Below are 22,688 nucleotides of genomic sequence, written 5' to 3'. Positions count from 1 at the left end.
ATCTGTTAACGTTACATCTATCACTTTCCTTACCATCGATCTTTGACCGATGCTTAACCATCTTTCAAATCTATTCCGTATCTTCCATTTTGTTCTCTCGTATATGCAGACCAGGCCCAGCATTAGGACGCAATAACCCCATCAATTACTATTATTGGTTATCATCCTGTTAGATATCATGACACATGCTCCTGTTTCAGTTGCGAACGATTTGAGTCACTGCTACGAGGCCGGTGCGTAAGAGACGGTCGATGAGGAAGCGACCCGACGTTGAGGTCAGCAGCCTCTCGGTCAAGCTCGGGCGGCGGGAAATCCACGCCGTTGTTCTTCGTGACGCACAACGGCTCCGCCTCTTGTCTTCGAGTGGACGCCAGGTTATCCGTGCGCGCGCACCAGGTGCCCCGCGGCGAAAGCTGCGCACTCAATCTTGCCCGACATTAATGCGTTCCTGATGAGGCATCGGCTGTAACACGAGCGCCGAGTGCTTCGGCCGGGCTTGAAAAGAAAAGTGATAGCAAGCGCGGATTATGCGAACGTTTATCTTGCTCGATTGTGTGTGTGATGCACGCTTGCGAGACGGCAGGAAAATTGCTGCGCTCATCCTGGATTAGGTTTTCAACAGTCTGAGCTTGGCCGCGTCCCCGTCCCGAATTCTTCTACTTCTTTCCAGTCGTGACCAGTCAACCCGATGGGTATGTACCAGTTGTTACAGCGCGAGACTAGGACGCTGTAATTAGTAACGTCGTACCTGAACGGCCGCTATTCACGCGTTGCGCTATTGCATAGCCGTAACGGGGAAAGCACGCGCAACGTATAGGAGGTGCGGTTGGTGATGACTAGGCCAGTATAACGTCCCCGGGCTGCAATCAATAATCGTGGAGGCAGTTATACCGACTTCTGTACTTCATACATTCTTGCTTCTAATCCTTCGTGTAACGCTTGCTTTGCATACCTAGTAACGTTGCTCCTCTGACGGGCTCCGTAGAGGCGTGCTTACCTGCCAGGTTGTTCGTAGCTTTGACTTAAATGATGCTAAACATCGCGACTGAGATGGTGTCTCGACCATCTTGCCGTAGAACGATCTGGGCGAAGAAGCGGCGTAGTTCTCGCGCAGAAGTACATTTTACTATATAGGCAAAGCTGCTGGCGGAAAGGTCACGTAGACGAATTAAACTGAGTAGTCATGGCAACCTTCACTACAGTGATTCCGACGCTCCGGTTCCGATTCCGATTCCGGCACTGCAGTGATTCCGACGCTCAGCGCGAAGCGCACACATTGGTAGGGCAAAGTGCTAAAAGCGGAACTGCTACTAGGTTTACCAAAGGGGAAGGGGGAGTATTAATCGAATTGTGCTTGGCTTCTACATCTCTTTCCTACAAAGGCTCATTTCAATGTCATCAAGTGGAGTACAAATGTGCCATCACCCTTGTAATGCGACATCGAAGTTCCTGCATTCATTGTGTGTCTTCTCATTGAGCGTCCGTTCGCGTAGCGTATAATTGTGGGGAGCCGTCGCCGTTCATGTGATATATACATCAATTTGCCAAAACGTAAGCCTCGTCCACCTGTGGCCATCGTTCCACCTACTCTCGTAGTGGAAAAAAAGCTTCAGCTCAAAGCAGTTTGCATAATCTGATCCCATACAACCACCCCCTCGATAGAAAAAACCACTTGAGTTTATTTAGAATGTTATATACTCGTGCGTAAAACAGACCGCGCTCCTTCATGGAGAATGAACGATACCTTTAAGTGCCGTAAAGTGAGAGCGCTCTCAGTTTCCAGCGGACGTTCTCCGCCGCCAGCCGACGGGCATGTGAAGCTCTCCGTCGTCCAGCCCAGTGCACGTTTCACTCTTCGTCACAGATGTAAATTCTGCGAAAATTCAATTTTTACATTTGGTGACGAAACGTCAGAGGGCGTGCGAGACGTGCGTGGCAGCGCAAAAGAACTAGCATCCGTGTAAGGTACTGTGACACGAATTACTACCATTTGGTAAGCATCCAAAGCAAAATAATAATAATATTAGTAATAATAATAATAATGATAATAATAATAAAGTAAAATAAAGGCGTCGAACTCCGTGCGAGCAAGCGGCGATAGCTCAAAAGGAGGAACACACGGGGACAGAAGCGTTTTTGCGCTGTCGTCGCTCGTGCGAGCTGAATTCGACATGAAAGTGAATCTGTAACAACTTGCCCGGCTTTGCGTCGTTGCACCGAAGCTTGTCACGCAAGCAGTAAACCAGTCATGACGCAATCAACACTGTGTATTTTGCCGAAACAATCAAAGACTGCAGGAGCTTGACAAAAATTATAGCTGTGCTCCCGGCCTTTGTAGTGATGCTTACGACAGGGTGTGGTTCCGTTGACGGGTTCAAAAAATAGGTTCCCCGTGGTCATAATCACCTGCTTTACGATGCCCATCATTTTATGTTCATGTGCTAGAAAGAATGCTGTATTCAACAGTGAAAAACAAATTATGTGAGCTTCTTCACAACTCAGAATGCTTGTACCACAGGATTTGAACACCACAGGATTCGAAGCATCGCGGCCTCGTCTCGCTCATGCAGTGCTCCTGAGAAGACCACAACGCCTGCACCCAAAAGCAAATCTCGGAGGCCACGAACCGGCAGAGTGCTTCTCAGGAGTTCGCCACAGATGGAACTACTACATGTGTAGCATTTGCCCGCTTTTTACGACCTTATTCATTGAAAGTATCGCAGTAACCGAGAAGTAAGCAGTCGTCCTTGACCTTACGATCGTAGATATAGTCATTTGTTGTAAACGGACTCTAGGTTATTATCAGTGTATTCATACCATCCATCTCAAATTACCTCATCATGATGAGGCTCTAATTTCCTTTTGAGGGCTGGAAAAGGTGGAAGAGCAGTACTTTTGCTTCGGGCTTTTTAATTTAGAAGCGCGAAATCATGGGAATGCTGCTGTTGTATTTAGCCCGCTGGCACCGATGTCCTCTTGCGCGAGATGAACCTCTCGATTTCTGTACAATTCCACGCATTGCCAGTAAAAGCCACATATGTTTGGGAATAATCATATCAAGTACAAGGAAAGAATCAGTTGCACTTCCTTTTCAAAACACATACCCAGGAATTTGGACATCAAGGTTACTTCGCCTGTTCAACGACATGAGTAACTCAAACATTTTTTTTTTTTTCGCCTTTGTGGTGGTCATTGCGACTCCTTAATATCTCCTGTTAGAAAGCTGCTCTTCTATCCATTTCATTATTTACCGAGAAACTTCTTTCACTCATAATGGCAAAGCCTTTAGCGCAATTCAAAAAGACAGGGACGTGACAGAGATACAGCACAGCGCTCACGTCCTGCGCTCGCCACGTCCCTGTCTTTTTGAATTGAACAAAATGCTTTCCCATTATGAGTAAACCGTACCAACTAGCCCAAGAATCAGCCTTGTTGAACTTTTTTCACCTTGTTCGTTCAAAGCTCATATGCGGTGTTTTCACTGCAATACAGAACTGCACTGCGGTTCGGTGGATGCGAAATCTTGAAGGATGCGAATTTCACTTGAAAGAAGTTGTTTGCCCCATGGTTCCATCGAGATATGTTTTCGTCTTTCACAAATGCGACTTTAAATAAGAGCGCTGCAAATGTAGTGTGTTTTGGTGTGTATGGTGCTTTCATAAAACGCACACGCTCGCGCACAGTGGCTTCACTGCAGTTCAGCACTGCACTTCACTGCACTTCACTTCACTGCATTTCACTGCAGTTCAGCACTATAAAAGTGCCTCTTTAACGTCAGGAACGTTGCGCATATAATCAAAACTTGGCATGTACGAAGAGTGAGGGAGAGTGATTACGTCTTTCAGTTATTTCTGATGATGGAGGCGCATTTTTCTGGTACGAATTTCTAAACAAAGTTATGGAGTTTCGAATAGTGCAATAAAGTGGCCATTGAACGCAGAAAAATTACTGCACTAAAACTAAACTTTGCACATAATGACAGGATCACATACAGATTATTTAAGGGGATAGACGTAGGTGTGTAAGGAAGTTTCGCTCTGCAGTTGATTTTTGAAATTATTTTCCCACTGAGCGACGCGACCGCGCAGCAGCCGCCACTGACAGACGGCGTAGTGGTCGATGTCCCAAATTTCTGGACATCAAAGGCATAGTCTTAAGACGGTTTACGCAAAGGTAAAGAATAATTGTCTTTCAAAGATAGGAACCTAACCGCATTACACTTCATACTCTTTATTTCGAACATCCAAATACATATCAGGTTATAAAAAGAAAATTGTGAGTCCAGTAGCCAATGACCCTGACGTCAGAAGCTAACTGCATGTCGTATACTTTGCATAGTATGCATTACTACGCAGTTTTACATACTGTGCAAACACAGAGCCATACGCTCGCACAATGTGCTTACAGTTACACGCGCATCCTGCATACGCGCATGCGGGCACGCACTGCAGCCACTTTTCTGCTGCGCATAGAAGGGCACTTGCGCAGGTGTCATCACTGCGTTTTCGTCGACTATTCGTACGTACACTGATCGCCCAATTCACCAATGATAGGCATCGCCAGAATTACCCGCCCGAGGGTTGGTTCCTTCAGCAGCTTCAGTGCGCCATGATCATCGCGCTGAAGATCAGATAGAGAGAGTGCAACAAAAAAAAAGCCAGTGCAGCAGTACAGACTGGCGTACAGAGTATATTAAGACGTCAAGGAACGAACGTCTTAATACTATACACCCATGGAAACGCGGTCCCCGCGCGATCCGTGCAAGCTGGCGCGTATACTGTGTTTCCCGAGTGCCAAAGTAAGCGGTAGTCCATTGCTTTGCATCAGCCTACTTCCAGCGAACGTACACAGAAAGCGCGCACTTGGTCGATTGGATGTTCGTTTTGGGTGCGTGCTCGCGGTACGCACATGTGGCACATTACATGTCGGAAAGCATACATGCCGAGTGCTCACGTGTGTAAGTTGTAGTAGACTTGATGCCCTTGCGAACTGCGCGAAGTATAGGCCTATATGCTTAAAGCACGCACTCACCAACATACGCCGGGATGTGAGTATCTATATCAGAAGCCCTCGCTTGCGAGCCGCGCTAGTGCAATTACGCGATGTCTGCCCGCGCGCGGTTGCTGCCTCAAAGAAAAGCATAAGCAGACACTGCTCCGCAATCGCATTCGATAGGGGCTCCGGTCGGTACATCCGAATTCGAGCCAGCGCTTTGGGGAAAAGGTAGCGGGGAGACTCGGGCAGGTCGCAACAAGGACACCCGTTAATGGGATCGTGATTTACGGCTCGCGCTGCCGCTCATCTTATACACATGCGCGAGCACGGCAGAGAAGCGTTGCGCGGTGGAGGCTGCGGTCGCCGCAGGCAGCTCGCCGCCACTCGCCAGGGCACTGAACCGCGTGCACGAAATGAGAGGCCGTGATGGAATAATCTCCGATCAAGCCATCAAGAAGAGCGGCAAGAGAAAATTTATCATCGGCCCGGCCGCTTTCGGCGCCATTGTAGGCCGTTATCGAAAGCTCATCACCGAGCTTAGATTGCCTCGGTGAAATAGATAGCCGGCAATTTGCGTTGCAATAGACGGGCTATTGTCGCGCCTGAAGCACTTAAGGTAGACATGCCGAGGCGGTTTATGTGACACAGTTTACTCTCCTGCGAGTGCCGAAACACATTGCTTTATACTGACCACGTTGTTGCGTCTTCGGGCCGGGGAGTTTCCTCTTTCTCGCCGAAGAGCTAAGTGAATGAAAAAACGGCAGCTTCGATTATTGGGAGCTCTTGCATTGTTAAATAGAAGAAAATGTAGGACCCCTTAGATGGCCTGGCTTCAGTGTTACTCTCTGTGTGGCAACCTCGGCAGTTGTTCTCAGTCGTAGAAAAATTGGTTAGGTCGTATACTTGAATTTTCTTCATCAGGCGAGAAGGCTAAATCTATCAGTGTTATTGTTCATACCAGTTTAAATCTGGCTAATAAGATCTCTACTCAAACAACTCTAAATTTTGCCATTAGAAGCCCTTTCACTTCACTTCTTTCTCTTGCTTTGTTTTGTTTCTCAAGGTTAGCTTATTGTTGTACTTCTCTTCTACCAGGCCTCATTTGTCCACTGTCTCGCGGCTGGCAGCGCGCTTTCCCTTGAGACCAATTATTCAACCAACGCGAAGAAGAAGGAGAAGAAGAAGCCACCAGACACTGACGGGTCAGACGTTCCTACGCATCCGTTGCTACTGTTGAGTTTGGGCGAGAACCCTCAGGTAACGATCCACTTTTCAGAACAAGGAAGCCCCCCCCAGGAACGTGACGGTCTTGAGGCGGATACGGCCTCTGTGATTCCGATCACAGTAACGCATCTCGTGTGAAGCAACTTCGATAGAGAGCAGCCCACAAGGATTCTGTTGATTGCTCTTGTTGGTGTGGAATTATCGTCGAAGCTATAATTCAATGCAATTAATCGGAGCCGTTAGGCAATCGCAGGCTAGCCTTGGCACAACCCGGGCTAGCCTTGGCACAAAGCGCAAACTGACTGTTTCTCTGGTCTATTAACAAAAGTAGGGACTTACGCGATTGACTCGAGCACGAGATTTGAAAACAGCGCTATGATCAGACTTCGCGAAAAAGTGATACATTAGCGCTGTACTCACATTAAGTTGCCTAGCCCTGCATGCTTTCGAGATATGACTGGCTAGTTACGGATGCCTCGTAATGTAACGGTGTGGCTTGATTGAAAGCGAAATTGCTACGTTTTCTTTTTTTGCCAATACTTGTAGGAGGATACTCAAACCGCGCGAGGAAATAAATCCATGCCAGGCGATATAATGACCCTTAACTACGATGCCTTGCATGTGCAGGGATGTGGTTCAGTCTATACGGTACGTAACGTCACTTACTCGAAAGCCACCAGCGAAGCAGCCTAGGGTTCGGTTAGTACTTGTGAAGAAGACCATTTAAAACCACCAGATGCTGATGCCTCTTCGTATGTCAGCAGTGCTGCTATGCATTAAAAGGACACTAAAGGCAAATATTAAGTCAAGCTAAAGTGATAGATTAGTGCTAGACAATCTCTAAGGCGTCAATATTATCGGGAACAGAGCGTTAATAGTCGACAAATTGAGGTAAATGCAGGACATAATCAAGGACTCCTCCGTGACGTTCAAGTACTTGCCCGATGACGAAAGCACTCTTAAGTTAAATTCTGTGACCTGTACTCTACCACTCGTTGCAAAAAATATCCTCATATTATATTATAAGACGAAATAAAATGCTACTTGTCCAGTTCTACTTCACTTTTAGAAAAAATGACTCATTGAAGTTACCCTTGACAACGGCGCGGTCGGTCGAAAGGTTTCGTTTTCGCTCGACTCCGCGCCGACCACACTTTCGAGTTTCAGTAGTTTCGTTATCACGTAGTGCTGCACTCGTTTTGCTGCCTTGCGAAACTTGCACAAACTGCAAGTAGGAGATAATTCAACTTCCATGTGATGTCGCGGGATGCACGAAGTGTCTACGCCACATGACCAAAAAAGCAGCTGCAGCGGCTATCCACCACTCTGTATTGGCTCGTTACCGCCGTCTGGAGGGCGCAGTTTTACTCACCCACGGCAGCAACGGATGGTGATAGCGTATGCAACTGGCCCCTCACTCGATTGGGGTGCGGGAGATTTGAACTACGAAAAAAGTATTCGGTCCCTTCAGATGCAATTTTCTCGTAAACTAAGTCTTTTCTTGGTACGAAACAAGCGTTGCGAAGTTTCTGGAATGGTACTTAAACAGTCCACGTCGACTTAGTATTAGCTTTTAGTGTCCTTTAAGTATTAGTATTAGCCTTTAGTGTCCCTTTAAGAGAGTCGACACCTGGACGAGTCGGTATATGAATTCCCTGTTACGAACAGCGCGAAAGACTAGACACGAAGAAATTGACGAAAAGGGAAGTATTGTGCAGTCTTAACCTGCAGCACGTCATCACTCTTATTCCAAACTACACAGATTAGCCCCGCAGGCGAGCCATGTCCGAGGCCGAGCAGGCAAGCAGAGTCCGGCCTCGGACTTCTCAGGACGAACGCCATGAGGATCCTGGCTCGCAAGCTCCTTCTCGCAAGTCTTCCCATAGAGAAAGAAAAAGACTGTCTTCCGCCGGGTCACGGTCGCGGATGCGGTCAGCATCCAGACTGTCGAATCGACGCGTTCGCCGTAGAGATTACGGAAGCACCGCGCCCAAGCAGCCAGTGGCTGCAGGCTCCTCATCATCGCAACAGCCTCCCGACGAAGCTAAACGCGCACAAGCGTCGACTGCGTTGATCGAGCCCTCACCGCCGACGCCGCTGAGTCAAGAGGCATCCTTCTGCCGCCAAAAAACGACGCTGCTTCAAAACGCCCAGAGTCTGCAGGCAGAGGAGGAACAGCGGAGCTCGACGGCACCGACCGAACTGAAAAGTTCAGCTGCCGCTGTGCCATCGCCACGTCCAGAACAGCATCCGCAGGGCCTGTTCAGCGCATACTCCACGGTAGCTTCGTCACCGCTGTCGGAGCAGCAAGCCGCGAAACCTGCAGCGGAGCAAGATGCGTCAGGCAAAGCTGGCAGCCCGAAAGGTACGAGGTGATGTCCTCGGAAACAAAGCTGAACTGAAAATCGCGATGTCAGGGCAGTGTTGACAGTGAAACGCAATAACGATACGTTATAGCAAAGCTTCCGCTGGGGCATTTTGTAGGTGTGCATCAGAACAAAATAGGCTTGCTTGATTTTGGCACTTTCGATCTTCCCGTCCTTTTATCCGAGTGGGTGGATGTTTCAGCTACAGCAGCCACATTTAGATGGTGTAATGACACGGCAACAAGTATTGTTTTATCTCTTGTTTTACTTGCGCAAAGTTACAAGTACCTCATCAATTTGAAGTGTATATATGCTCAGGTGAAATTAAATTTCATCATTTGCTAGTTTGCGATCCCACGTCACGTCTGTTGCAGATGGGTCGGCTCGAATTAAATTCAGCAGCTTGATCGATTGATTGATTGATTGATCGTTTGATCGATCAATTGATTGATTGATTGATTGATTGATTGATTGATTGATCGATCGTTTGATCGATCAATTGATTGATTGATCGTTTGATCGATCGATTGATTGATTGACTGACTGACTGACTGACTGATTAATTAATTAATTGATTGATTGATTGATTGATTGATTGATTGATTGATTGATTGATTGATTGATTGATTGATTGATTGATTGATTGATTGATTGATTGATTGATTGATTGATTGGCAAACATGCCGATACGCTCGCAGTGCCCGACGACAGCGTATTGAAAACCACGCTGATGTCCAGCCGAGTGCCAGGGAAACCAAACTCGGGCACCGCCAGCCTGTTCTCCTCCGGCAACGCATCACCTATGGTGCACAGCTTCTGGTCAATGTTCAGCAGCAACGAGTATCAGCCGGCCTTGGTGTGAGCCGCCCTTTCCTAACGGAATCATTTCGAAACGGCGCTTGTTCGAATTAGCTGAAACTCGGCGACGCGGTGATACGCCAGTTGAACAGTTCCACTGTAAGAACTTTGTGCAGAAAATCCACTAGAGTTGTCTAAATAGGCGCAAGTATATCCCCAAATTCCAAGTTAGCCCACCCCCAAATTTAACTTGGCCGACCCCGTATTTCAAATTGACCTACCCCCGTATTTCAAGTTGGCCAACCGCCAAATTTAAGTTGGCCCATCCCCAAATTTAAGTTGGCCCACCCACAAGTTTCACTTGACCCGCCCCTACTATAGGCTTCCCCATGCATTTTCTATGGAGAACTATATATCGCCACGGGTATGCAAAATATGATCATATGGGTATTCGCTCATAAATTTGTTGTTTCAATTGTTCCTTGTCATTTATAAAGCTACCAATCATATACATTTACAATATTATAAATATTAGATGTTTTAACTTCGCAAATTACGATTTTTTGTGCAGATACAAGGCATTACACTTTTCGCGTGTAATACTTTGCGCGTTTTACACTTTGGGGTGCTTGCCAAAGAACGCGTACGCATTAATACGTTCAGAAATTGGAAGATTTATGTCAATCGGAGCAGCTCAGACATACACGAAAGACTCCTTAGCTGTACAAGAGAGTTCTCGCATCCTTCGGAAGTCCCAGGGGTTTGCTTAGCCACTATTCGAAATATATCCATGGCTTTGCGAAAGCTTCACTATACTCGAGCCTTATCAAATATCCTCATTACTTCTATACTCTCCGCTATATCCAACGCATGTTTCTGCATGCTGCGCCGGCTATACTGACGCCGGCGTCTCACTGCGCGTTCCGACAGCTTTGTAGGGCTGCGCTGCGGGCACTTTTTTTTACGCGACAGCGTTAAGGAGCTCGTGTCGCAGAAAAGCCGGTGTCGTCGGCGTCGGCGTCAGCGACGTTGGCCGTGAGCGATAAATCCCAGAAGGCACTTCATAAGTAAAAAACATCTTGCAAGATGGGCTGGTGGAAATCGAACCAGGGTCTCCGGATTGTGAGACGGAGACGCTACCACTCAGCCACGATTTCGTTCCTTCAAAACGGGACAAAATCGACTCTAGTGAATGCGGTGTTGCCTTAGAAACGTGCCGTAGAAAGTTATACTGCGGTGTATATCAGTAATTATGACCATGTAACTTACAGAAGTGGCAGTTTCACGAGTAGCGAAGTACGTTTCCGCTAAATTTCTTCTTCTTAGCTTTTCCGATAGCTCTTTTTGATAGCTCGTCAGTCATCAACACTGCGTGGTCATCACCGACGACTGGCCTCTGGCTGCTGGTTCTCACCGATGCCCCGTTCATACGGTCGCTTCGGGGCACAAATCCGATGCTGGTTGTTCTCATGATCCACACTCGGTAACAATGACCGGCCACACGCGACTGGGCCCCGAGCCAACCGCTTCGCTCGCAGGGCCAACCAGAGCGACTACCTGTTGTGCATGGGCAGCGGCGTGGTGGCGGCCGCGCTGATCCTCCTAGCGTTCTTCGTGGTCGCGCACGCGATCGCGAAACCGAAGTACGTGGAAGTGCGGGGCCCGTTCGGCGCCGTGCGCGGCGTCGCCCTCCTGGTCGAGGGCCGCCTGGTGCACGCGTTCAACGCCATCCCGTACGCCGCGGCTCCCGTGGGACCGCTGCGATTCGCTCGACCGGTGCCGCCGCAATACGGGGTGACTGTGCGCGTATGCGCCCGGGCTACGCAGTTGGGCCTCTCTTCCGCGTGTCGCGTTGCCAGTGAGGACAGACACACCACGACTCAATTAATCACGCACTTTATGGTGACTTATACGTCTGCACGTCGTAGAAAGAGCGTTTTGCACGGCGCAACGAACCTGACTTGTTAATTTGGTGTAGTGTCCGTCTCGAAGCATGCAGTGCTTCCGCTGCTCAACCAAGCGTTGCATCACAGTTACTTGAACGGTGTACCGCTTAAGCAACGTGAATAAAAAAGATAACAACAACAACAACAAGGACGGTGCGCTAATCTCCCGTATTTATTATGAAAATTGAAAGTTCTACACGAGATATAACACCAATAACAAGCAACCTACGGAAAAAGGACGAGATAAACCACCGAATGCTCTGCCTGCAGAGTCCAGATAAGCGATTTCGCTTCTACCCAGTGCTATAGAAGGAGGCGCTGACGCTGCTAGCACCGGATTTTCAGATAAAGCTCACATTCACAATTTCTTACGTATCTGTACACAGCGTACCTTAAACAGCATACCTTCACAATCACATGTCACAACTGTGCACCGACAAATGCGCGTTGCGACGGGTTCAACTTTCCATTATCATTTAAGTGTACCGCTGTTTCCTCTATGTATACTTTGCTCTATGCATCACAGTTGCAGCGGAATACTAGAATAACACTACGTACGGAATGGGACAAATCATAAAAAGGCGACAACCGCTGCAATATCGAAGGTGTCGTACAGTCTGAACAGTGGTAACTACTTCGGCAGAAGTTACAGATTGTCCCACATTTGGCACTCTTAGAGACATTGAGTGAGTGAATGAAACAATTTTTCATTCGGTCCACAATAGACGCGAGGAAACTCAACGTCGCCCCTGGCTAGGTCCAGAGAAAAAAAATTGGCGGACCCCTCGTACTGTGGGAATGGATGTAAGCGATACTTTGGATGCTGTTTGCTTTGGTTGACAATAATTAGCGGTGATGTTGCCAGCGAATGTGTAATTTCGTCAGCGTTTAGTCCAATACGAAAGTGGCGAGTTCATGTTAAACCTTACCTTGCGTGTACCACTGCTGTTTGTCTGCGTATTCCACAGAACACACAGGGAAACGTGTTTGCTTGAGGCATTGTTGTGCGTCATTCTTCACAATCTCTGAGAGGGTTGAGCATTATCATTGCCTCACGTATGGTACATCGCATCGTGGCAGACGTGTTAAGCTTCAATTGAACTATGGGGCTGTGTGTAATTCAATCAATTATTATAAATGTGTGTATAGGTTGTATACATACATTCGCTGTCTGCACCACGTTTTATTTTTTTTGTGCTCCAAGGCATGCACACTGAGTGCACACTGAGTGCACACTGAGTCATTTTGCTGGCGCGTGTTTACGCGCTCCTTCTGCATGCACGGCCAACACGCTGATCAGGCGCTAGCTCCAAGCGCGGTCTTCAGGCTAAAACATTCTGGGGTTTTACGTGCCAAAACCACTTTCTTATTATGAGGCACGCCGTAGTGGAGGACTCCGGAAATTTCGACCACCTGGGGTTCTTTAACGTGCACCTAAATCTAAGTACACGGGTGTTTTCGCATTTCGCTCCCGTCTAAATGCGGCCGCCGTGGACGGGATTCGATCCCGCGACCTCGCGCTCAGCAGCCTAACACCATAGCCACTGAGCAAGCACGGCGGGTCGCTGTCTTCCGGTTATGGACGTTTGTAATGTTTACCCTATCACAGCCCATCACGCGACCTCCACAGCCCAGCACCTGCATGTTTGTCGCATAGGAAAGCAAGCACAGTACGTGCCATACGCACAAATTGTGACACGTTGCCTCGGCTGCGCCAGCCGGGATGCGCGGAGGCGAGCGCCACCTGGTGCTGCTGCAAGAAACCCAGCGGCGCACGCGAGCACGACCACAGCAGCAGCACCCCCGAAAGTCAGGCAAAGAAGCAAAGAAAACTTCGCCTTAAAGAAAAAAGAAAAAAAACAGAAAAAAAAGAAATCTTGTTGTCAGAAATAGGTGTAAGGTCGGCCAGAGTGATGTGCTTCAAGGCTGCTACGTTTACCAGTTATATTCACAGCCACTTATCTGTTCAATGCACGGAGTGTGTACGAAAAAACTTTCGTGTACACCATACACCAAGAAGGAGCCAAAGTATATACGGAAGCAAGACCGTGTACATATTGTCAACTCGTACAAACAGTTACTGTTGCTTACGTCATCTTGCGCCGTCATAACCACAGTCAATAACAGTGATTCGGGTAGAGAAGTTCACACAATACCCTGTGGCGATCCCAAGTGATTGCATACTAACACGAACCTCTTTTCTCCCAGACCATCATAGATGGGATCCAGCAACGTTACACGGCGTGTCCTCAGCCGCGTCTAGGCAACACCGGACCGGGCACCGGCTGGATCGCGGACGAGGACTGCCTGCGCGTCAACCTCTGGATACCGACCGGCTGCGGGCTCGGGACTTCGTGCGGTGGCAACAAGACCGTCCTGGTGTTCATTACGGGCAACCTATTCCAGCAGGGAGACGATGGTGACGTCACCGAAGACGGAAGCATTCTCGCTGCGCTAGGAGACATCGCTGTGGTCACCTTCGCCTACCGGCTAGGGGCTCTCGGATTCTTGTGCACCTCCACCGCAAGGGTATAAAAAAAATTTTGGCCCACTATACGACTGGGGGCAATCGAGTTGGCATGAAGCCTTGTGGCGTTACCGAGGTTGCCAGTATATTGGCGATATTAGAGCGCACAGATATCTACACCTTCTAGACGTTGTGGTTTACCAGAAGATATCAATGCCCTTGACTGCAGCTCCATTGCAACGCTTAAAGCAGAGTCGCTTCTGCCAAGGTCGATGTGCGCGCGCGCATGCGTGCGTGTGTGTGTGCTTGTGTGTGTGTGCGTGCGTGTGCGTGTGTGCGCGCGTGCGTGTGCGTGCGCGCGCGCGTGTGTGTGTGTGTGTGTGTGTGTGCGTGTGTGCGTGCGTGTGTGTGTGTGTGTGTGTGTGTGTGTGTGTGTGTGTGTGTGTTTGTGTGTGTGTGTGTGTGTGTGTGTGTGTGTGTGTGTGTGTGTGTGTGTGTGTGTGTGTGTGTGTGTGTGAGAGAGAGAGAGCGCCAGCTCTCCACTCACGGTAAGCATGATCCGCGTGCACTTTTAAAAAAATGCTGTCTATCAAAGTACAACAGATAATATCTCCACCTATAGTGTATTTAAAGAGTATTTCGGTTGAGACAAAAAGGGTACCAATTTCGCGCAACGCAGGACTCGGGAAACATGGGTCTGTACGACCAACTGGCGGCTATGGAGTGGGTGCACAAGAACATCGCCTACTTCGGCGGGAACCACTCCGAAATAGTGGTGGCGGGTCACGGGTCGGGAGCTGTGTCCGTAGGGCTGCACATGCTGAACCCGAACTCCAGTTGGATGGGCTACGTGAAGCGATTCATCGTCATGAGCAACAGCCCGTACAGCAGGTGTGTCTGCGCACAAAACCCCCCGGCTGTCGACTAAGCGTGGTTCGCAAATAAAATGGCTGGAATACTTTGCACGACCAGTCGGCGCCTGATCATTGATCGCCGAGGCAGTTGACGTTGGTTCATTGTGAAGAAAGTAGCGCTAATGCAAAGCCACACAAGGGAAGAGAGACGCAAACACATGGGGAAGTCTTTACAGTTTCCATCACGCTGTCGTGAATCCGAAACTCTAGCGAAGTGGGCTTCACCCAACAGTACCTCTTAATGTGAAGGAATCAGCTTCGGACGACCGCGTTTCGCCAAACTACTACGAAAGAACTTGGGGAGGCGTTCGGGAAATGCGTCGCAAGCGCCGTTTTGTGCAGGCGCTAGCTCGCGCGAAATGCAGGTGTCGCGTGAAAATGACTTGAGGCGACAATTTTGATTTCACGTTACAGCACATCCAGCGCAAGGATGCCTTGGCGCACGGAGCTATAACTTGACGCTCGTACCTTCTGCACACATAAAAGCAACATTCTCAATAAAATTTGGCTCTCGACAGTTGAAAGGAAATCACTGTGTGCAGCGTAATAAATGCGGACACTTTCGAAGACAAGAACACAAGACGAGTGCTGACCTTCAGCTAAAAGATTTTTTTTTCGAAAGCAACAACATAAGTAGGCAAGTCCCCACGAAAACAAAACGAGTACCAATGTCAGAGGAACTAGCAATGAATGCGGTATTTTAATCTAAGAAAAATCAGAACCGTCTCTAATCTTTCGATTAGTAAGAGCATTTCTTTTTGTCGCGTTTGCGTTTCTTATCAAGCGTTAATATGACTTTTGAACTGTTATTTCCTTGGTGACGATTCGCTATCTATACTGCTCTTTTCGACAAAATCCATCAGGTGAGCTGCCACCGTTCCTCCCCTGTTCCCGTCTTGGTCTCCATACATGCGCTGTATACCAACTCTTCTGGCAGCTGTGCCCATTCCGCTTCAGAGTAGAATATTTCTTTCCCAGGCAAATTGACGGCAGGGCCGAGACGACTAACAAGACAGCGGCCTTATCACGAGAATTGGGCTGCGCTGACCCGGCGGACGACGTGGTATCGGCAAACGCTTGCCTGCGATCCGTGAGCGTGAGCGCGCTGCTCGAAGCGTCGTCGCCGTCGAGGGAGCACTTGACGAGCCTCTTCTTCCCTACGCAAGGCACCGACTTGACGCCGTACAGGCCGAGCGACTTGCCGCACGTCGCCACGCTCAAAAGCAAGCAGGTGCTCATCGGGCATACGACTTCGGAAGGCGTCCACCAGGCAGCTCTGTTCAGGAACAGGGTGGCCGGATCTGTGTTCGAAGTAAGTGCGTCTTGCAGCCGTTCGCGCACGTTCGGCGTCGTGGCAGTTTTGTTTTTGTTTTGTTTTTTTCCCGCTGAGCGCGAGTTAAAACACACGGACACATTTCTGTGGCAATCGGGGGCCTCTACAAGAAATCGACAGAAGCAGGTCGAGTTGGCTTGTCGGTTTGCAATCGGCCTGTCGAGTTCATGTAAACGCTAGCCGGTCGGGCTGAGCGAGCGTCGAGTCCGGCTAGGCTGATCCAGCCTGACTCGTTTGCATCGCGCATGTAAACGCGAACGAGGCCGCCAGCGCTGAGGCTTGCGCGGGTCGAGGAGACGTCAGCGTTTTATGCGCCGGCAGCCGGAGTGGTATCAGGAGAAGGCAAAGATAAGCGCTCTGCAGTGCAACCTGATCGCAACGATAAGAGCCATGAAATAGGGCCTTGTATACGGCTGCGAGAAGAACAGTGTCATGGTTGGGGTCGGGCACGAAATAGATGGTAGCAGGCCCATGCCATCGTTCAACTTATCCACGCTGAGAACGTTGCTGAAGGGAGAGACTTGTTCTCATCGAGAACGAGGAATATGGGATTTATTTACAGTATTTACATGAGAACGTTACAGTTCGTCAGTCTAACATGTCTGAAAGAGGAATGCACACCGAGGAGCCGCCAACGGCTCCTTAAATACACTCTGTCCTCCCTAGATCCCTAGGTGAGGGAAAAACGGCCGTTGAACCTGCTACCAATTCGGAGCGTTCAAAGTCATCGTAGCCGACCCGCCTTTGAGGGGGAGGGTTTACGCACTCATTTCCGCACAGGTTACACTGACCACACCAAGGTGAGAGGGTTTTCGCAGACACGGGTCTTGCCCCGAGCCTCTTCATCCCAGTGTTGACTCAACAGACAATGGCCGCCGATTCTGTCCATGACTTCTAAGCCCCGTGAGACGGCCGCAAGACATCTTTTCCCAGGAGTTCCACCGCTTCAAACAAGCCGTGACGGCCACGGCGAATCCACTAACAATACTTGGTCCGCCGACCGCATTTAGTCATAGCGGCGCCGAGGGGGTGTTGATGCAGCACATCGTCGTCCCTACAAAACGAGTCGCCGCAGCAGGTGAGAAAGGGTTCCAAGGTCGCTTCTGGGAAGCTCACCACCTCCGCAGCAGCAGCTGGCTGGGAAAATTTTGTAGGTCGGTACCCTCTCAGGCCGTTCGTAACAACGGGGAGAAGGTCACCTGGCGCACCACTGCTGCAATGGTTTTCGGTGCACAATTTTAACACTACGCCGTTCACTGTGACGCCATTTTGCTTAGAAAATCCGAGGCACATAAACACTGACACATGTCGGGCAAAACTCCCGAGCTAAATCTTGGGAGACACCGCGTGACAGCGGAGGGTGAGGTAAAGGGTAACAGGCATATGCTGGCGGCGGTTGCATGAAAACTGCATTACAGGCATGGCAGCAGTTTCCCATGAGTTGTCCAGAAAACCTTGTCAAAATAAGGTCCAACGCAGATAATAATACTTTGATATGAGCTGGCATACTTTGATGATTGATGAAACAGCAAGAAGTCAGTGCCAGTCTTTTGTTTTACGTGCTGCCATGTGTGCCCGCGTCTCAATTCTCCCTACAAAGACACACCTTACTACGGCGAGATTAGAGAGAGCTTAAGAGTGCGAGTTCATTGCCAAAAAAAAATTGCTGTAGACTACCCCCCCCCCTTCCCCTTAGTAAAGAAGAAATATGTGTATCCTTGTTTTACCGATTAGTATTCATCATACGCATTGCATATTCATCTTCTACCCTAGAATCGACTACGGCACGATAACGGAATAAGACAACGAGATATAGAAGCTGCGTCCAACAGTGTGGCGAAGTTAACTTCTTTTTGGAGCAAGGAACACCGTGTTGAATGCTGCAGTCTGACTTGCCATTCGAGATACACACACCTGACAAAGCGATACCATAGGCAGCATCGAATCTCTTTTCAAGCAACGAATACACGGTCTTCAACCAGATGTTGTTGTTCTTGTTATTGATGACGACGACGACGACGACGACGATGATGATGATAATAGTGATGATGACGACGAAGAATATGCAAGAAACTATGGGTGCCACCAGCCAACCAGATTTGACAACCAGAAAAAGGAGTTCGGAAGGATTAGTAGCGCACACTGGACAAGCCCTCTTTCTTTCTTTGAAGCACGCTAACGGCTCTTGTTACTGATTGGCTAACACGAGCCTAAGCTTTCGATTTAATGCCTGCAATTTGCGGGACAGAGTGCGGCTTTCCTCTTCCACAGCTAGTCACGCGAAAAATTTCGATGTTCGATGGCGTGAATGCGGAACGCTCATGAATTTATGACCAGTCACCGACTGTCACATATATTTATTGCGGTTTCCACTTCAGTTCAGACGGCTTTTCATTCTCCAGGCGTCTCTGGAAAAGGACGCCGTGTCCGTGCTTCGGTGGCTGGGCGTGCCGGACCCAGAGCAGGTGGTGGCCGCGTACGCCCACGCCGCGTCCCAACATGACATGGAGTGGATGCAGAGCGTGTTCGGCACCGTGCTCAGTGCTTGCCCGGTGCACTACTTCACTGAGCACTTGGCCCGCAATGGGGCAAATGCCGTCTACGCCTACGTCATCAACCACACGCTCCTGTACGAACGACTGGTCGCCGAGCAAGACCGCGATGAAGACGAGGTACTCCCTTTACAGCGATTCACCGAAACTGTTTGTACAACATTACTCAGCTTTCTATAAGCTCATGAAATTGCGCGTGCCTCCAGGACTGAATGTTTAACGCCTTGTTCCGGGTTTTCTTTGCTACTTTCATATTCACTCAGCAAATTTAAGGCCTCAAAGCACAGCATTCGCTTTTTAGGTGGCCATCTGCCAGTGCACCTTTAATGTCATATCGTTTCAGCCAAGTGTCAAGTTTCGTGGTTAAGATGAAAAGAGCTTTCTGCATAACTTTTGGTACTTCACTGACGCTTGAGAAATAGGTTAACAGGGCACATTTACGAATAATTTTAAGGGCTGTATGCAGCACGTGCCCTTAACTAAATCAACGAATTTAGCTTAAGATGTGTGAACGAATTGAGCGACGAAGCGCGCCAGCTCAGTATACGTAACAGTGTCAACAGATTCTACGCTTAAAGGCCAATTGCAACGATATTTCACTTTGGCTAAACTTGTTATAAATCTGTGGCATACACTACTGAGGCAATCGTGGCAAAGTCGCAGGGCTGGTAGTTGCATAATTTTCTTGTTAGCAGCCTTTAAACAGTACCTAAGCAGGCGGCGCGTGCGCCTGGTGGTCGTCGCCATGACGTAAGCCCCAGCACGCCGCCTCAGAGAGTTTTCACCGCGCTGCGGCCAGAAGCCTAGGGCGCCGCCTTATCTTGGAGGTCATGCCGATATCTTGCATTGTTATGGTTGGCGTCTGACACCATGTGGCGAAAGGAATTTCATCCGCCCATCTTCGTCGAAATGAGGCGTGACTTCTCCTGCGATGGTTGGCGTCCCGCACATCGTGCACAAAGAACTTTCTCTCACCCGACCTTCTTCAACCAGGCCTTGTCGAAATGAAGCGTGACTTCTTAATTCGCCATGACCGTTTCGAGTGTCTACCTGTCTGCCGGAAGCCCCGCAGTGTACAGCCTGTTTTGTGTGTGTGTGCGAGTTTAGAGAGGCACTTTCCTCGAATTAGACCTAGAAGAGAACTTCCACGAACCCGCAAAGCGCAGAAGAGGCGGACAGGCGTCGACAATTCCGGGAGGCGGGACGACTTCTTCCTTTCAGCAGGCTTGGTATAACCAGAGAGGAGGGGCCCTCTTTCCGTGCCGGTCACGTGACATCGACGGAAGCAAGATCCCGCCCACGATTGTAGAGAGCCTGTTTAAAGGGCTCCGAAATGTACTTTTGATCACTTCATGCTCTTCTCACTTTCTTTCATCTACCTTTGAATAAACCGTGCACGTTTCGCAGTAGAAATCGTCTCGCCCTTGCTTGGTCGCCATGGTCTACCGGATGCCTGCAGCTCACCGACAACGCCACGCTACCCAATAAGTAACGTCGGTCGAGCTTCGATAGGCAGGCGCCGCTACTTCTCGGCAGCAGTACGATACGCTACCCTGGAGTACGCAACAACATGTTTTAGGGTGATGCGTCACTTCCGGCAAACGTTAAGGGGGGCGTTATTTTTTTTAGGTATCGAAAACGGTTATTCTTGCGCGTTTTTTGTGATGCTCCAGTTCGTATTTTAGACGTAGAATTTTGCAAGGAGACTCCTCTATTTCTACGCTATCATAAACTAGGCTTTTTACGCTGTCCAAACTTTCCTTGCAGTCGGCCTTTAAGGGTTTGTGGCACATTTCACAGTCAGCAGGAAGACTTGAAGGGTTAGGTTTATTACAGCGACCTATATTCCCTGTATTTGCCCGTTGCATATCACTGAGACGGGCTACGTAGATATTTTGGCACGAATGAATATTAAACAAATATGGACGTTTGGAAAGCAGACGTAAAGCACTTGTGTTATGCTTGGTTCACTTGAACGGAAAATTAACCTGTTTTGTTTCTTTTTCTTTAGCCCGAAGCACATTTCGAAGATCTGGGGTACATTTTCGGGCTTCCGCTGAGGAGCGAGTACTCGGCGCCAGAGGAGGAGAAGGACTACAGTCGCGGTCTCATTGAAATCTGGGCGAATTTCTCCAAGTCCGGGTATTTGAGTTCTCCGATAGCCTATCTTACCTGTACAGTCTATCTATCGCCTAAACATGAAGCGGTGCACAACATAGCGTTATTAACGACAAATGCAACAGTGGACATGCAAGAACGCGCAAGTTCGTTTCTCCGCACATCATGTATGACCTACCCGAGATAGCGGATCCATGCCTGGAGTCGTTTATAACGCTTCAGAATCGTGTGAACTGGTGCCACCGCTCTCATAAGTTTATTGGTGAAATACAGAACCCTAATAAACTTATATGCGAAACCCCTGTCACTGCGCTAACGACACTGCTCCAACGCCTGCAGAACTATCTCGGTTCAGTAACCCTACAAGACTACCATCTCCCATTATTTCCACGTTAATAGATATATGCGACACTTGCGCGTTCGTGCTGAAAAAGAAGGAGCGCCTACTTCTAATAAAATATGATTCATGCAACACCTGCGTAATGCACAGTTGGCCACTTCATTCATCTACGTTGATGCGCAACGCTGTGGTTCGTGTTCTTCTATAGGCAGCTACCCACGGTTCAAGGACAAGCATGGCCAACGTTCCATCTTGAGAACCAGACCACGGTCGAGCTGGCATGGCCCGAGCCCGTCGTGTCTCAAGTTACTTGGAGGGCAGAGTGCGAAGCACTGCGAAAGCACCTCGTATAAGATGCTTGGACTATTCCTGGCCGAGCGCATCTTGGTGATTATAGCACTGTGGATCCGCGACCAGTACGTGGACTTGCTTGGGGCACTGACTATAACCGCGGCTAAAATCACTTAGAAACAACTGAGCTGGGCTTATATATGGTATTTTATTGTATAGTATCGTATGCTGCTGTATGATATTTATTGCACTATCAGTGTACTGCACAGTATTTTAGAGTATTGTATCGCTCTGTATGACGTTTGTTATTGTATGTTATTCATACCCAGCTCTGTTGTGCTTCCCTGGTCGCTTGACCTACCCGAGGATTGAACGACATTTGCGACAGACTCGGCGAAGACACATCGGTTTCTTTTCTTTTAATGGTTTTTGGTTGGTGTCCATTTTACCCTTCACTATGAGTAATCCCGGCCAGAAGAGTTTTCTTCGAATTATTGATTTCAGACTAGAATCACTTAGCCCTCCTCCTAGTAATGCGGATTCAGCGCACTCATATATAGCTCACAGTGCACGACGCTTCACATTTAATAAAGACGACCGCCTCAAATTCGGCGGCCAGACATGTTGCGCCCGCCTGCGGCTTACGTTGTTGTTGTGTTGAGGGGCTGTGGCACGTTTGTGAGCTACTGCAGGGCGCAATTTGTTCGCAAGTGACACTAAGAAGGAATTGTGGTTCGCTTGCAGGCACGGCGATGTAGACGATGTTCGGGCAACCATTTCTTATCCTCATGCTAATGGTAGAAGAACCCGCCAGCGGTAGAGGCGACTGCGTTGTCCTTACCAGGCGCCCTATCCATACGGAAATCGCACGCGTTCGCAACGCGAACGTCTTCTAAAGCGAAGCTTTCTTTGTCCCTTCTCCCGACTTTCCGGGCGCGCTGCTGTGACGGTCTTGCCGCATGTGCCGCTGGGGTTCTTGCAACACTACCAGATGGCGCTCGCCTCCGCGCATCCCCAGGGTTTGCAGAGTGCGTGTTAAAGTAAGAAGTGATTGGAGGATTGGTGGAAGAAAAGTAGGGAAACGACAAAAAAAGAAACGGATATGTACAAAAGCACAGTTCGCAATAGGGGATCAGGAAATTTGGTTGTGGGAGTTCATAGTGTTTTTTTCTATTGTTTAACCTAGGTAGGACATTAGGCAGTATAATAGAAAGCGCTTGGTGGCGCAACCCACCACCCCGTTCCAAAGGGGACACTCATAACATCCATCCATCCATCCATCCATCCATCCATCCATCCATCCATCCATCCATCCATCCATCCATCCATCCATCCATCCATCCA

The 22,688-nt window shown here is 48.9% G+C and overlaps 1 protein-coding gene and 1 long non-coding RNA gene across 3 annotated transcripts in view; one reads left to right on the top strand and one right to left on the bottom strand.

Moving 5' to 3' along the window:
* The first annotated feature begins 6,159 nt into the window (after positions 1–6,159).
* Positions 6,160–21,733, top strand: LOC135917776 (acetylcholinesterase-1-like). The gene is made up of 10 exons (XM_065451372.1): positions 6,160–6,252; positions 7,982–8,584; positions 9,284–9,443; positions 10,922–11,177; positions 13,538–13,858; positions 14,476–14,687; positions 15,689–16,022; positions 18,446–18,715; positions 20,607–20,737; positions 21,262–21,733. The coding sequence occupies exons 2-10, from the start codon at positions 8,002–8,004 to the stop codon at positions 21,404–21,406; spliced, it is 2,412 nt and encodes an 803-aa protein (XP_065307444.1). The 5' UTR covers positions 6,160–6,252; positions 7,982–8,001; the 3' UTR covers positions 21,407–21,733.
* Positions 8,403–22,688, bottom strand: part of LOC135917778 (uncharacterized) — a 230,071-nt gene continuing 215,785 nt past the window's right edge. For both annotated transcript variants that reach the window (XR_010569406.1, XR_010569405.1), the window contains exon 3: positions 8,403–8,539. This is a non-coding gene — a long non-coding RNA (uncharacterized lncRNA). The remainder of the gene's footprint in view (positions 8,540–22,688) is intronic.

This window comes from Dermacentor albipictus, chromosome 4 (genome assembly GCF_038994185.2).
Source record: "Dermacentor albipictus isolate Rhodes 1998 colony chromosome 4, USDA_Dalb.pri_finalv2, whole genome shotgun sequence".
In the NCBI taxonomy this organism is placed as follows: Eukaryota; Metazoa; Arthropoda; class Arachnida; order Ixodida; family Ixodidae; genus Dermacentor; species Dermacentor albipictus.
This window is presented reverse-complemented; position numbering and strand designations above follow the sequence as displayed.

What these genes read in the sequence shown, in the direction of transcription:
- LOC135917776 (XM_065451372.1), top strand. Translation starts at nt 8,002, where the DNA reads ATGTCCGAGGCCGAGCAGGCAAGCAGAGTCCGGCCTCGGACTTCTCAG. An exon ending in CGGTGCCGCCGCAATACGGG is followed by an intron (nt 11,178 to 13,537) that starts GTGACTGTGCGC and finishes CTTTTCTCCCAG; the next exon opens with ACCATCATAGATGGGATCCA. An exon ending in AGCAACAGCCCGTACAGCAG is followed by an intron (nt 14,688 to 15,688) that starts GTGTGTCTGCGC and finishes TTTCTTTCCCAG; the next exon opens with GCAAATTGACGGCAGGGCCG.